Source organism: Rhea pennata, chromosome 4 (assembly GCF_028389875.1).
Source record: "Rhea pennata isolate bPtePen1 chromosome 4, bPtePen1.pri, whole genome shotgun sequence".
Lineage (NCBI taxonomy): Eukaryota > Metazoa > Chordata > Aves > Rheiformes > Rheidae > Rhea > Rhea pennata.
Window position 1 is genome coordinate 77066578 of NC_084666.1, and position 14456 is coordinate 77081033.

The 14456-nt window shown below is 40.6% G+C and overlaps 1 protein-coding gene across 1 annotated transcript in view; it reads right to left on the minus strand.

Annotated features, from left to right (window-relative positions):
• Window positions 1-507: 507 nt before the first annotated feature.
• The window catches only part of GTF2E2 (general transcription factor IIE subunit 2), a 28643-nt gene continuing 14694 nt past the window's right edge, over window positions 508-14456 (minus strand). The window contains exons 5-8 of the mRNA XM_062575137.1: window positions 12485-12667; window positions 11090-11183; window positions 2371-2486; window positions 508-1353 (exon numbers count right to left, since the gene is read on the minus strand). Coding sequence (XP_062431121.1) covers window positions 1234-1353; window positions 2371-2486; window positions 11090-11183; window positions 12485-12667 — 513 coding nt within the window. The 3' untranslated portion in view covers window positions 508-1233. The remainder of the gene's footprint in view (window positions 1354-2370; window positions 2487-11089; window positions 11184-12484; window positions 12668-14456) is intronic.

Here is a 14456-nt window from a genome sequence, read left to right on the forward strand (position 1 = left end):
TATTCTTTATCAGCTCACGTGGTTCTGATCTGGTGGCCTCTGCTTCAATCCCTGCCTCATATGTCAAGCAAGACAACAGCTTGCATGCACACAGCAGTAATATGCTGCTGGCAAGATATCACAGTCACCTATTTTATCTTTGATCCTAACCCCAGAAGTGTAGAAAAACTGCCCCTCTCCTGCAATGCCACGAAAACAATATCAGCATTGACCGACTCTGGTTCAGTACATAAAAATAAGCTATCAAGAGAGCATAATTTGGCAACACTCCACATTAGCCAGCCTGTACTGCACAGAACACCAGGCACCTACAGGGAGCTTTCATCCAAGGTGATTTTCCCCCCTCCTCCAAACAAGAAAGATAAGATGATAGTGTTAGCCCAGAACAATAAGTCATTGAGAAAATAAAATATAGCAAAGATTGTTTTACCTCTTTGAAAAAGGAAAACTCAACAAATGTGAAAGATGCTGTTTCTCTCATTCTTTGACGAAGCCACACACTGGAAACCAGTATTATAAGTTTATTACTTAAAAAAAATCGCCTTAGTATTACACTACCATTTTATTTCCTTCCTGTCCATAGCGCATAACTGTGAAACATATGTGCAGCCACTTCCGTGATGAGAAATTGCCAAGGGCAGTTTCTGATGCTCTTTATGCAGCTGCAGTGCTACCCTGCAGCTTGCTGGGAGTTCTGGAGAGGGGTATTTCTGAGTCCAGCCTCAGATATCACCAACTTTTAGTAAAGCTTAATCCCACCATAGGTAGGAATATGCAAACAGTGGGTGTATTTAACTCTCTGAAAGCAACTCACCTGCAGTGATTTTTAGGAATAGTTTTTTCTGAAATAGGCAAAACAAATGTATTCAATACTACCAGAAAGCTCCTCTTAAGTAATTCCAGGTAAATACCCATTAAGCAATGTAAAAGCAGAGTTAAGCACTGAACAGGAACTCTGGCATTACATGCTGAGCACCATTTATCACTCTAAACCAAGAGGCAACTAGTGAGAGTCTCTTACTTAAAGAGGCATTTCCCATTAGCTAATTAAATTAAACTCTAAATTTAGTAGTTCATACTTGCTCTTAAACTGACCTGTTTTATCTCAGCAGTTGCTGGGATGGGGAAAAATATCACATTACTATATACAGTCATTCTTTCTGCGAGCAGACACTGAGCCTGAGCGGCAAAAAGCCTGTATAAAAACGCGTGTTTGCTCCAGAATTCAGCCAGTCACTGTTTGCCAGGAACAACATCAGAGTAATCTTTTAATACTCCAGCCAAGTGGTCGTTGTGAGTCTTAAATCGACGTTTCTTCTGAGAAGCAGGTTTCTTTCTCCTCTGAACAGGAGCCTACAAGAAGAAAGTAAACAGTGCTCACAAGGTCTGCCCTCCAGCTGTGACATCTGACCTGATACCAGACCCTGTGCTAGTCATCGGTGCCTCAAAGGCTGTTGCTGCATAGGAGAACCGTGCTTGGAGAGGGGGTGGGCAGGAGAGGGAGGTGCCCGATTTGTAAGAAGCATGCACATTCAACTCAAATTCAGGCAGAGGACATAGCGGAGCCTCTCTATCTCGGGCACTGTGGTACAGCTGGAGCTTAGAACGAAAGTCTCCAAACGCTCCTACACAGATACAGAAGTACATACATACTCCGTAATACTATGTGCAATTATGTGCACAAAGACTTTGCATTTAATATGTAAAGCAATCCATGAGAAGTGCCTACATGATGACAGGCACTAAAACAACTAACACAGACTAGTAGAAACCAGGAAAAAGTCCCATATGGAAGGACTCTGATGCAACGGCAATTTGAAGCCAAGCGTAGAAAAGAAAATAAATGGTTTATCACACGCGTATCTATGTAAGAAATGCTTTAAAGCCAGAAAGAGGCATCTTTGGAGAACACGCAACTATTTTGGCCTCCTGGTAAAGCATGAGCATATTACACTCAACTTGGGGCAGTGCCTGTGTACAAGGGCAGGTTATGTGCTTCCTACCAAGATTTCAAAGCTATTTAGTGGAAAGGAGGAGGAGGGGAAGAAAAAAAAAAAAAAAGAGGTGGGGCGGGGGGGTGTGTGAGGAAGAAAACCTCCCAGAAAAGTAACCATTCTTTTGCTCCAAATGCATTGTACGACTTTAAGCAGAAGCCTCCGCCACGCGGCGTACAGGGATTTGCGGCATATGCCCTCTTTTTGATGCCGCTTGAATGACACTGGCCCAAACAAGTTACAGAAACACAGACTGCTGGCTACAGCATTGTTTCTTTTGCAACTTTTCGTTAAATTGGTCCAATCGATTGGAATCGAGACTGAGGGGTTGAGAATGGGGAGCCTCTGAGAAGGATGTGTAATTTGTAACTCTTACTATTTTCTTTGGTCCAGCTTCTTGCATGGAAGAGATACCCTGTCGTTTCAGATACTCTTCAATTTTCTCCTCATCCATAGAATCCACGGGAATGCTTCTCCACAGCTTCTGAAATTCTGAAACAAACAAACCCTCCATTTTATATCTCAATAAACAATCCTTGGGCAAAGCCCTCACATGACAGGAGAGAGACTGGAGTTCAAATGCTGAAGTATTCTGGCACATCAATCTGTGACTGCACCGAGCTGGCAAACACTGCCAGCAGTCCTCAGCACAACCTTCACCCACTCCAAATGCCAAGTGCACTTCCAGGGGAGGGGTGAGGAGAAGAGAAAGAAAGCAAGCACAAAGGAAAGAAAGATGTAGCTCATGGAAAAGATGAGCTGATTCTTTATCTGTGTTGACAGTGCTCCAGAGTCCAAGTAACAGGAGCACACATAGGCAATGCATGTTTTTAATGTTAATTTGCCATGGAGTTTATCTTTTTACCCAGCATCTTTATTGCTGCTTGGACTGTCAATGAGTTTTATAAGCCTCCATCCGAAACACCTTGATGAGGGGTAATGACTAACCATAAATGGCAACTTCATTTAAACATCTTCAGCTGCCAGTGTCAGAGGAGACTTGTCATCTCATACTCCAATTTAGTGAACATTCAGGACATTTACTTCAGTGATTTTGAGCTCGTTCATCACTGTAATAGAACACATACCATGCTGTACAGATAATATATCACTAAAATTCCTCTTGCGTTAAGAAGAAAGATACCTTAAAAACCACAGCATCAGGAAAAAAAGACAGAGACAGTAAGTCTTAATTAGAGCAGCTGCCATCTGCCTGAACACTTTCTGCATCATGTTAAGTTGCACAGAGTTTCTGGAATGTTTTCTCCAGGCAGCGGCTGGTACAATTCTACCTCCCTTCATTCCCCAGGCAGTAAGTTAGATATATCCTGTCAGCAGGTTTGGCTAACAAACTATAAATAAAACACGAGGCACACATAGCAACGCAAGACTAAATTTTTCCCTTTATTTCCAGATAAATTTAGTACACAGTTGTCAAAACAACCACAACTTTTGCATGTTTAAGAAGCAGTCCTATGCAGCAGGTGATGAAATACTCCAGTGAAAACCTGCCAAAGACACATCAGCTCTAGACACATTGCAACAAAGTAGTACTGTACAAAGGTATTATTTAGAGAATTTGTTGCTGCACTAGGACCAATTCCTTTCCTAAAGCATCGTGTTTCTCTATCAAAATACACGCTTTAAGTCCTAGATCTTTCTTTTCTTCCCATTCCCAACACTAAAAGGCTATTCAGGCTTCCCAGGAAACTAAAGAAAGGAATTTTGCCAGTGAAGAAAAAAAAAAAAACATTTTTATATTTCCAGTAAGGCAATGCTTTTGAAGAGAACTAAATCCTGTTGAGCTACCACTTCCAGTTCAGTTCAGGCTACACAGCAGGATCACAGGCTGCAGTTTCCAGATAACTTAAGGCAAAGATTGACACTGTAGTCCAGACATTCTCTGTCTGCTCATCCATTTTGGCTGCGATTGCAGGCTTTTGGCACAGCTAGTGGTGCCTGCTATGACAGATCATCTCTCACCTAGTCTTGTTGCAGCAGGTGGGAAAGGTTGTGTTGTGATCAAAGCTGAACACACAAGAGGTTGCTTTCTCAACAACGAGCACTTGGCTCTAAGTTTACACTGCAGAAGATGGAGCAAGGGTCCTACTGCATCTTTTAGACTGAGCACAACATGCTCTTTCGAGCTATCTCCTCTCTGTTCAGACCCCCCGTCCTGAATACGCGAGTCTCTGCAACTGGACACCAAGACTCAGTGGTGTTTGGAAAGCAGAATCAAATGATGGCTGTGCAAATGCAGTATCACATTTTGCAGGAAACCATATTCCAAATCATATATTTCTGCAACTCATGTATTAAGTGACAAGGCTGCACATAAAATGACATAATCACAGAAGAGTTGAGGCTGGAAGAGACCTCTAGAGATTAAGTGACTCTCTGCTCAAGCAGGGTCACTTAAAGCATGTTGCCCAGGATCAGGTCCAGGTGGGTTTTGATTATCTCCAGAGAAGGAGACCCCACCACCTCTCTGGGCAAACCGTTCCAGTGCTCTGTCACTCCCACAGAAAAGAAGTTTTTCCTCATATTCAGATGGAGCTTCTTGTGTTTAAGTTTGTGCCCGTTGCCTCTCATCCTGTCTCTGGGAACCACTGAAAATAGCTTGGCTCTATTCCCTTGACACCCTCCCTTCAGGTACTTATCCACATTGATAAGATCCCCCCTCAGTCTTCTCTTCCCCAGGCTGAAGAGGCCCAGCTCTCGCAGCCGTTCCTCAGAGGGCAGGTGCTCCAGCCCTCTGATCATCCTCGTAGCCCTACGCTGGACTCTCTTCAGTAGCTCCTTGTCTCTCTTGTACTGGAGGGCCCAGAACTGGACACAGTACTCCAGATGAGGCCTCACCAGGACTGAGCAGAGGGGGAAAAATCTCCCTCGATCTGCTGGCAACACTCTTCCCAATGCACCCCAGGACACCATTGGCCTTCACACATGAATACTACAGATCCCAGTTAAAGATACTTTGAAGTTGGTTGTGTCATACTGCCTTTGGTTCTGCACAGACAAGGCCTGTAAGAGCTGAAGAGATGCAGGCCACTTCCCAAAGACATGTGACAGGCACATGTATACTAGGTGACAATAGATGAGAGAATTGATAACTCTGGACTTCTACATGACAATGACTTTTAGGTACAACACTCTGCTAGGAACAGTGGAGTCTCCTTATTAGAGTTCATGCTACATGGACAAATATACAAATATACTCTGGTGCAAAAAAAAAAAAAAAGGATACCCAAGGTTAACTGTATACATTCTTTTGAAGAACAGAACTGAAAAGTTAAACACTAGAAAATAGCCACCTTAAAAAAAAAAAAAAAAAAAAAAAAGCTAGAGATACCCAAGGTTAACTGGATACATTCTTTTGAAGAACAGAAGTGAGAAATTAAACACCAGAAAATAAATAGCCACTTTTTCAAAGACTAGCATGCACAGAAATGCAGACCACGGTTAACCTCTAACCACAGCATTTCTCATTTCTTGTAATGCAATGGTTACACTGTCATTACATGTTCACACTCGCCTTTTAAACTCGGCAAACTAAAGAGCACAAGACAAAGGTGGAGTATCAGAGTAGTCACTCTTCAGATGCTTGTGGATACTAACAGTCTGTACTTGGAGTGCCACCTAAAGGGAAAAGGAGATATACCTATAATCTTGTCACAAAACCAGTTCAGCACAACAGACCTCGCAGCAGACCCTGAAATAAATGTAGCAGGACTGGAGGCAGAGAAGCTGCCTGCCTGGCACTGAACCATTTCTGTGTTACCTGTCAGATTTACTCACAAGCCTCCAAGCACTGCAGTCATATCAGCTGATGAAAATTTAGATCTGGGGAATACTATCCAAATTACTGTGACATCCTCTCTGAGCCATGACTGCCTACAGGAAAAGGTGGCAATAACTACAGTTCTCATGAAACAACCTCGCACGTTTATAAATCATAGTTTTTCTGCACCTGCAGCCCTAAAATTTAGGTGCTAACCTGTGATAGAATGAGCTCTCTCCAACTCTGAGCAGCACCTGCAATACTGTCGCCCTGGCTTGGGACCTTTGCTATGGCTCCTAGCAACAAGAGGGTCACCACTTGCAAAAAGCAATAGTTGGAGGGGCCTGTAATGCACAAATGGCACAAAAGGACCTGATTACCGTCCCCTACTACCTCTGAAATGTGTGTCCAGGTAGCAGCACGCAGTGGACCAGGCAGAAGAGAAAATACAAAAAGAAAAATGCAGTGATCATCTGATATGCCTGAAGAGTAGAAAACAGTGACAGAAGACAGTTCCTACAGGATGATCTCAAAATACTAGATTAAAAAAAAAAAAAAAGGCAAACCAAGGTCTGTTTTCTGTCTACGGACAAGGCACAGAAAGGGTTTGGTACCTCTGTGAAGGGCAGGGGGAGGATGTTGGAGCAGCAAGGTTGCCACATGCTGGCTTGCTTCAGCCAACCATGATGAACAGGTTCACAGTTGCATGCATTCCTGCAGCACACACACAACCATTACAGTTACAGAGCACATCCAGTTTTACTTCTCCACGTCTTGTCAACTGGGAGGTGATCTTTAAAGCATCAAAGCAATGCAAAGGTGGGAGAGTCTTCTATCAGATAGTTTAAACTATTTCATAGATCAGTCTGAATACCTGATATGACAGCTTTAGAATTAAGGAAAAACTGTCCAGCAGTCAAGATATAAGACTTCCTCTGGCCTCAGCAGACTGCAGTCAGACAAGCTGACAATTCCTCCTACTGCTTATCCTACTGCCATGCTACGATAGAGCCCAGATAAAATCCCTCGGTAAGAAGTTTCCAAGAGGTTTCTGGCCAAAGCAACAGAAGCGCTGTGAACCCTCAGGGAGGTTTATGTTTTCAGCGGAGAACTCATGAGTCCTGGTGCCAAAGTAGATCTTTCCCAGAACATGTAGCAAGCTGTGACCGCGACACCATGATGTAGATGATTGGTGTCTCTTTCAGACTACAATTTGAAAAACAAATCCCATCTGCAAAATCATGCAATTTGATCACTAAGATATTTTAACTCAGAAGCTTGTCAGAGTTAACACTAATCGCATGCTGCTCCCTTGCTCCTCCAAACTGCTAATTTCTCATCTTTCATGTAACCAGAGAAGGAAACAAGACAAAGAGCACCACGCTCCCCCACGGCTGACCAAAAGGCCAGTTCAGACATTGACTAATATTCTCTAGCCTCAAGATGTCAGCATGCATGAACTTAAATGATGAGCTTTGACCAGCAGTAACAAATATAAGGCAAAGCAGAGGGCAGCGTAACAAAGATTTTTGCTAAAGGCTTCCTTGAAATACCTGAGGCGGAAGGATGGGACAGCTAAGGCAACTTCATTGCAATCACAGGGTGCTTGATATATAAAAGCAATCTGCCCTGGCATTCCTTGGGAATAATTGTATTTGAACATGCTCTCTTTCTAAAAATGCTTACATCTGAGGGAAAGAGTCAGAAGTAAATAGCTATATAGCAACTTTGGCACAGTTTATCTCTGACTGCCACACCTGTTCTCTTGAGAAGGTTGAAATGGTTTCTGCAGATACAGTTTTATATCAGACTGGTAATAAAATCTGCTAGAGATTTAAAAAAAAACAAAAACAAACAAACAAACAAAAACTTAAAAATCTTTATTCAGTCAAGCTAAAAACCTGAGCACAAGAGAAGAACAGACAATGACATTTCTGTGGAAAGGACAGAATGAAAGCAGCAAACAGATAGAGTCCGGTTTCCTAACAGTCCTAGGGAGTACAGTGCTAGATTTATACCAGAAAGAAAAGCTGCTTGCATCTAAGTTTGTGCAGCCCCTGGACCAGCTTAGAGTTATAAGCCCAAGCCATAACTCATCACAATTCACACAAAATTTTTAGACTTTCAAGCTTAACAAGCTTCAGTCGTTCTCAAAACCTCTTCAAAGGTGCTTTGGAACAATATTAAGAATGTGTGTGTATGTATATATATATATATATATATATATATATATACACACACACACACACACATACACACACACAGTAAAATGCCAATTTTTTCCATATTAAAATACTTTCTATACTGCATTCAGATGTGAAAGACATCTTTAACAGTGAAGCAATCAGATCAGGCTTTCAGCATTCAGCCCGCATGGTGCAAACTTGGTTCACACGCTAAGTGCTTAGCCCTAGCACAACAGGGCAGTACTTTACTTGGCTGAAGTACCTGAAATCTAGCCCAGCTTTTATAAACCATTTCTGCTACACATTACTGACAGAAGATTAATTAGTCAGGAAGTCAAGAAGGAACACATGCAATCTGAACCTTCTTTGGCTTATCACATAAAAGGAAGAACAAAAGCCATTTCTTACTACAAACACCTCTCCAGGATGCTTAACACCATGATATAGTACTGTGGTAAGTTGGGATCTCTTTTCAAAAGGGGAGAAAGAAAAGCTTGTTCAGCCATCAAAACAACTGTAGTGAGTGTAGAGAGATAAGCACTGCCAGAGGGAAATTCCTCCAGCTACTTCAGACATCAGCCTCCAAATTTTCCCCGCTCCTTTTTCCCCCCAGCGACTACTGAGAGCACCCAGGCACTGATTGAAGAGGACATCTAACTTTTACAGGATGTTAATCTCAGACAGCATACATTTAAAACTGTAGTGTGTCATACAGCATAATCACGCTCTGAAAAATATGGAACCCCCCCTTTTTTCTTCTTCTAAGGATGAACACAAAACTAGAAACATTTTGAACTGTCATCAGCTGCTAGATCAAAAAGTCTGACAACACTTCAAGGCTTATTTTGCAGTCTTCTAAAAAACTTAGCTTTAACATTGCAGGAGATAATGAGCTGAAATAGCACCACTAACGCAGAAACATGTCATAACTCATCCTGCACACAGACAGCTCTGCCACTGACTCCCTAAGAGGTGTGCTTCTACTGCTCTGGAATGAATCTCAAAGAGAAACTGCTCATGAAGAATGTGCTTGCTTCTTCCTAAGAGAAGAAGTCAGGAGAAAAGCCCTGCTTCAGCTGCAATAAGCAAGTGAACCCACTCAGGGACATTTTAAGACTTGCGGCTTTTGCAGCCAGACCACAAAATTCACGGAGGAGAAAGTATTCTGTCCCCTCTCAGAACAAGCATCATCTTTTAAGAAAAACCAGAAAGAGCAGAACTGAAATACCTCTGTGATCAGATGGAAACATGCTGCCACCTGCGGATAAAAGAAAGCAAAGCGACCTCACATTACTGACACTATGCACTACCGGTCCAGTCATTACAGACACTACAGACTTAAGCATCTCTATCAGGAGATCGAGCCACAGGGCTTAAACATGTTGTTTCAAGCTTAATTTAAACTTTTAATGCATTTACAAAGCAACAGCCTGCATTTCTTGCTCCTAAACACAGATCTGCAACAAATACACTGAAATTTAACTTCATGCGTGAACAGCCACAGATTTATGTAGGTTACCTGTCAAAAAGTTAAGAGATTTTTCTTGCTAAGCATTTTAATAAAACGGGCTCTTTGGCTAAATTTCACAGTTAATCCTGGAGTTATTTCAAACAAAGAGCAATAGGCCAGAGATCTCCTCTGCTAATGCTTTTAAGGATGGTTGTGTGCAAATTATCCAGATTTAAATAAATAAATAAATAAAAGCTAGAAGTACACAGGAAGAAATAGTCAGGAACTGTGACAGATAATACAACCAGTAGGATCTAAAAACTTAAAAGCTTTGTCTTAATTGTTGAAGAACACTGATTTTGAAAGGATTTGGTAACATTCAGACCCTTGAGACCTGCGGGCTGATGGGACTGAAGAGATTCTGAACTAGATGACAGCGTTGATGGCGAACTTGCAGACATTTGGGAGGTTAGGAATTTCCCTACTGAATGCAGGACTGAAGGTTTACAATTCTGCATTTCAGGTATGGTTCGGGCTACCACTCTGAAGACAAGACAGAATTTATGGCTTAAAGAGATTCACTTAAATATTTTGAAACTGTTTTTATATTTTTAAATACTGTAGGTGACGTGTACTAAACTACCTTTAAGCAAGCAAGCTATTATTATATAACAAGCAAATTGATGACACATTTTCAGTTGCTTGATTCTATTTAAAGTAAAAAGCCTACGCTAGTCAAAAAAAAAAAAGCCTAAAGCTTTTGTTTGTTTGAGGGTCCTAATAAAAAAGCAGTTCAAGTTTTAAGAAAAACTCTTTTCATTTATTGTAAAGTAACATTATGATAAAATGGCATTACATGGCAAGCTGCTAGAACAACAAATCAACAGCAGTAAGCATTCTGTATCCTTTAGTCATTTAAAGTAACATCTTTTAAAGTGGATTACCTTCTCCTTTCTGTACCTACAGATACCCGATTTTGGTATAAATCTAATTTTAATGCACCTGAAAGCACCTTAATTTGGATAATTAACTTCTATGCATATGCATTACGGTATAACACACACACTCTTATTGTGATCAGCAAATAGGCACTTTATACTAGAGGTTTTTACAGCTATTTGTTAGAAAACATGTGCTAAAACTCCGGAGCTGCAGTCCCACCCTCAGTTCCGGGTAGCAACACCACTCCACATCTATTCTCCTCCTCCAAGCTGCAAACCACCCCTTCTCAGTAATTTTGCTCACATCTCTTCCCCATTTGCTTGCTCCTACTGCTGCATTCTTAGTTCCTTGTCACATTTACTAATAAAAGGCACACGCTCAATAAATGGGAAAAAAAGCAGTAAATCCCCACCCAGAAGACATTCCTTTGCATTTTGGACACCAGTCTAATGATTTTCAGTCTTTTCTGTACTACTACATTTCAACAAAAAAGTTGGGTTCTTAGTGCCACGTATCCATTACGAAACAGAGAGGAAATTACCCTTGAACACACTCTGCAGTCCTGTTAGCCTTGTGTTAATACAAACCATTGTGCTATCTGACAGAATATGGAATACACCAAATATTTCATTACCAAATTAAAAGAATTACTATCCATAAAGACTGCTTACACATAGAAGTGCTTAAGATGAACCCCAAACAATCATCATGGAACCAGGTGCAAAGAAACACCTACCTTCATCCACAGTAAACTGACAGCTCTTGTCATTGTAGAAAAGAATTTTCTTCTTATCAGGACGATTAACAAAGATGATCTGGTCCCCTAAAGCCTCAACAACACATGAAAAAGAACTCAAAATTAATTTATTTCCAAGAATCAAAGGAAAGGTCGACAGTGTTCTCTTCCTTCACTTTAACACATGCCCCAAGCCAAGGACAAATGAGATTAAACATCATATTTAAGGGTTTACCTTTGTAAGGTGTATTAGTGATTGCAATAAAATTTCAAAATTCTGCAAAATTACAGTAGTACAAGACTGATTACAAATCATCTTTGATACCTCCTGCATCACGATGTTCTTGGAGAATGTGTAAATAAACATAAAGTGCAGCTGGCATCAGTTGTGTCATCACTGAACGAGCAGGAACAGAGAAAAGCATTTATCCCAAATAAGCATTGCTATTCAGTAAGTAGGGGGGAAACACAGTTTTTACAAAGAAACTTCTAGCAGCAGTGAAACACATCCTGCATGCTAGCTTTGCTTCTCAGCTCTACAAGATGAATAAAGCATACAGAAGAACCAGAAGCGAGGGGGTCACAGTTACACACACTGATTTTGTCCCTGATAGATCTCAATCTAGTATTAGAATAAACTTATTTTCCTTTTCTCTTGCATCTTGCCTGATGTTCACTTTTTTTTAGGGAGACCTGGCACCGAGTATCCCATTCCCATCGTGTTTGCTGTAGTGTTGCTGCACACAATATTCTGCATATCCTACTGTAGATAAATGCACTGATGTAAATAACGTAACCATTTCAAAAGGAAAATAAAATTGCCTGCAACTATGAACGCGTGGCTATGTTTAATAAAGGTTGCAAAGACCAAGAGAGGATAGCTAAGACCTTCACAGCTGGAATCTCTAATATTGCTGCATATTTAAAATACATACTTAAATTAGACCAGTGGAAGGTAAAAAGGATTCCAACCTCAACATCATATACAGATCTCGTGCTACAAAAAACACACCTAGGGAAGTAGCAATGTGACCTGCAATGGAATGCCTCTGAAAGCCATACTGATGATAAGCATGCTAACGAAGCCGAAACGAGGTACAAAGGACTGAGATCAATGTATAAGAGCACAACTAGATGCCTACAGTTGGAATATGGGATATCAAGAGTGTTTTGAGAGATAAAGCTTTGTCAGTTGGTAAGACACCAGGCCAAACCTGAAAACCAGGATGAACTACAAAAAAATGCTACAATATTAGATCCTGTGAAATACCTTACAAGTTATCAAAAAAAATCCCAGGAACAACCCAAGAGAAAAATATCTCTAACCCCTCACCCCCTCCCCTTTGAGGAGCTAACTAGAACAGGTTCACTGAAGCACGAGCAAGTGTTACTCACCTTTATGGCTTTTTGTGCATTGGGTAGCCCTTCCTCAATATCTTCCAGAAGGATTCCTCCCAGCCCTCGCTGGTCATGCTTGTCCAATAGCCTGAGAAGAGCCTTTTTATCTTTCAAGTTGTACTTGGGTTTGAAAGCATACTTCCCATCTATAACTTCTATTTTCGGATTATTGACTAGAGCCTGCAACAGAAATGTAAATTTTAGACACCGAAAAAGCAGCGCATATTAGTACTTTTTAAATAGTGTGCCTTTCAGCAACAACAGCACATCAGCCACATGTTGCAGGTGCCAGTTTGGAGGCCTGAGTTTGAACGGAATTTTAAATTTAGAATTTTAGATTCAACCTACACATAATTCCCAAGAGCATAAAGTCCAAAGCAACAGAGTAGGCTTAGCACCATTCACTTAACACCTTTTAGCTTGAAAGTCCACAAAACCTCGTCTTATGGCAGAAAGGCACATATGTTCTCTTTTGAGAAAGGAATGAGAATAAGAAGAGGAAATGCAAAAAAAACCTGTGCTTTGGTTGAATATCAAGTGCAAACAGACAACTCAGCATATCAAACTCAAGTCATTTTAATGCTACAAGTGTTAAAGGCATTACTCTGAGATGACCAAAACAGGAGTCAGTCTTCCCCAAGTGCTGTCAACTGGCACCAGCAGGTGCAGAAGAAACTAAGAGCACACCTTTTGCACAGAAAGAACTTACTTATGATGACAGCTTCAGAGCAAAACTGACCAGAAGTCCATGGACAACTGAAGTAACTTAAGATATGCTCTGAATCAGTTTTGCTGTGCAGCCAGCACCGCAACGGAAGTTCACCTGTAACAGAGAGCAACCCTACCTAGTTTCTTCGACAGCTGCCAGCTTGACCTCAAAAGACACAGAAGAAAAAAGGGAAAAAACATTCGTAACAGAAAAGGTAACTTAATTTTGGCAGTTTAACTTTCTCAGGAAATTAAGCAAGCCACCACACGTAAAATGAACTGCTGTAATTTGCCTGTTATTTGTCTATCATACTGTTGTTCACCTCTTCTTCTTCTTGAGTAGCAACTCAATGAAAGTTTTGCATAAACGTCTTCAGAGGAGCTTTTCGGTTCAATCTTTATATTCTGATTCATGATGAAAAATCCTTGAGTACCTTTCAAAAGATTTCAGTAGAGCCCAGTTTTCATCACAAACAAAACCACCAGTCTAGGATTTTCTGTTTTGTCTTTTCACAGTTCTCAGGGGTTTATAGGAGTATCAGTAATAAAGGAATGTTACAGGCAGTATTAGTTCAAATCATCTTAATTTTACCAGAGATTTTTTTCCAACATATCAACAGTCTTTACTACTCTGTTACAAGGATTTAAATATGATTTGAGCAACATCAGATATACCAATAAAATATAAACACCAAGTATGGTATTTTGCTGTTTTATTAATTTTGACATTCCATGGAGGCATTCAGATCAGTTAAGGGTGAAGATGATGAATATGGTGGCAAGTTGCAGTGATTCTGTAACAGCAAAATCTAGTGTGTAGAGAGACAGCAGTGAAACTCCAGTACTGAAATTTTGAGATCTATTACCTGGTAATTCCGGACATAAGTTTCACACCACAATTCTTCATTTCAGTAACCAGCAACTAATGGTAAATCTGTGATTACTGTGACAAACTCCTTTGGTTTAGTTAGCTCAATATCCTCAAAACAATAACTCTCCACTTGAAAAATTAAGAGAAATTCCTTAAGAAAAACAGCTTGATTATATAAAATTAGTAATGAATAGTTTCACTTCACAGCAAATTTACTCGTTGTGTAATGATTCTAATTGATCCTTTGGAGTGTCAGAATAGTTTTTGCTTCAGACCTGTCTCCACAGCAGAAGATACAAGACAGACAGACATGTAAATCAATGCAGCTTCTTAAAGTAAAACCTTTACAGTTTGTAATTAAACATAAAAAAATATTCAGACTCAGCCTAT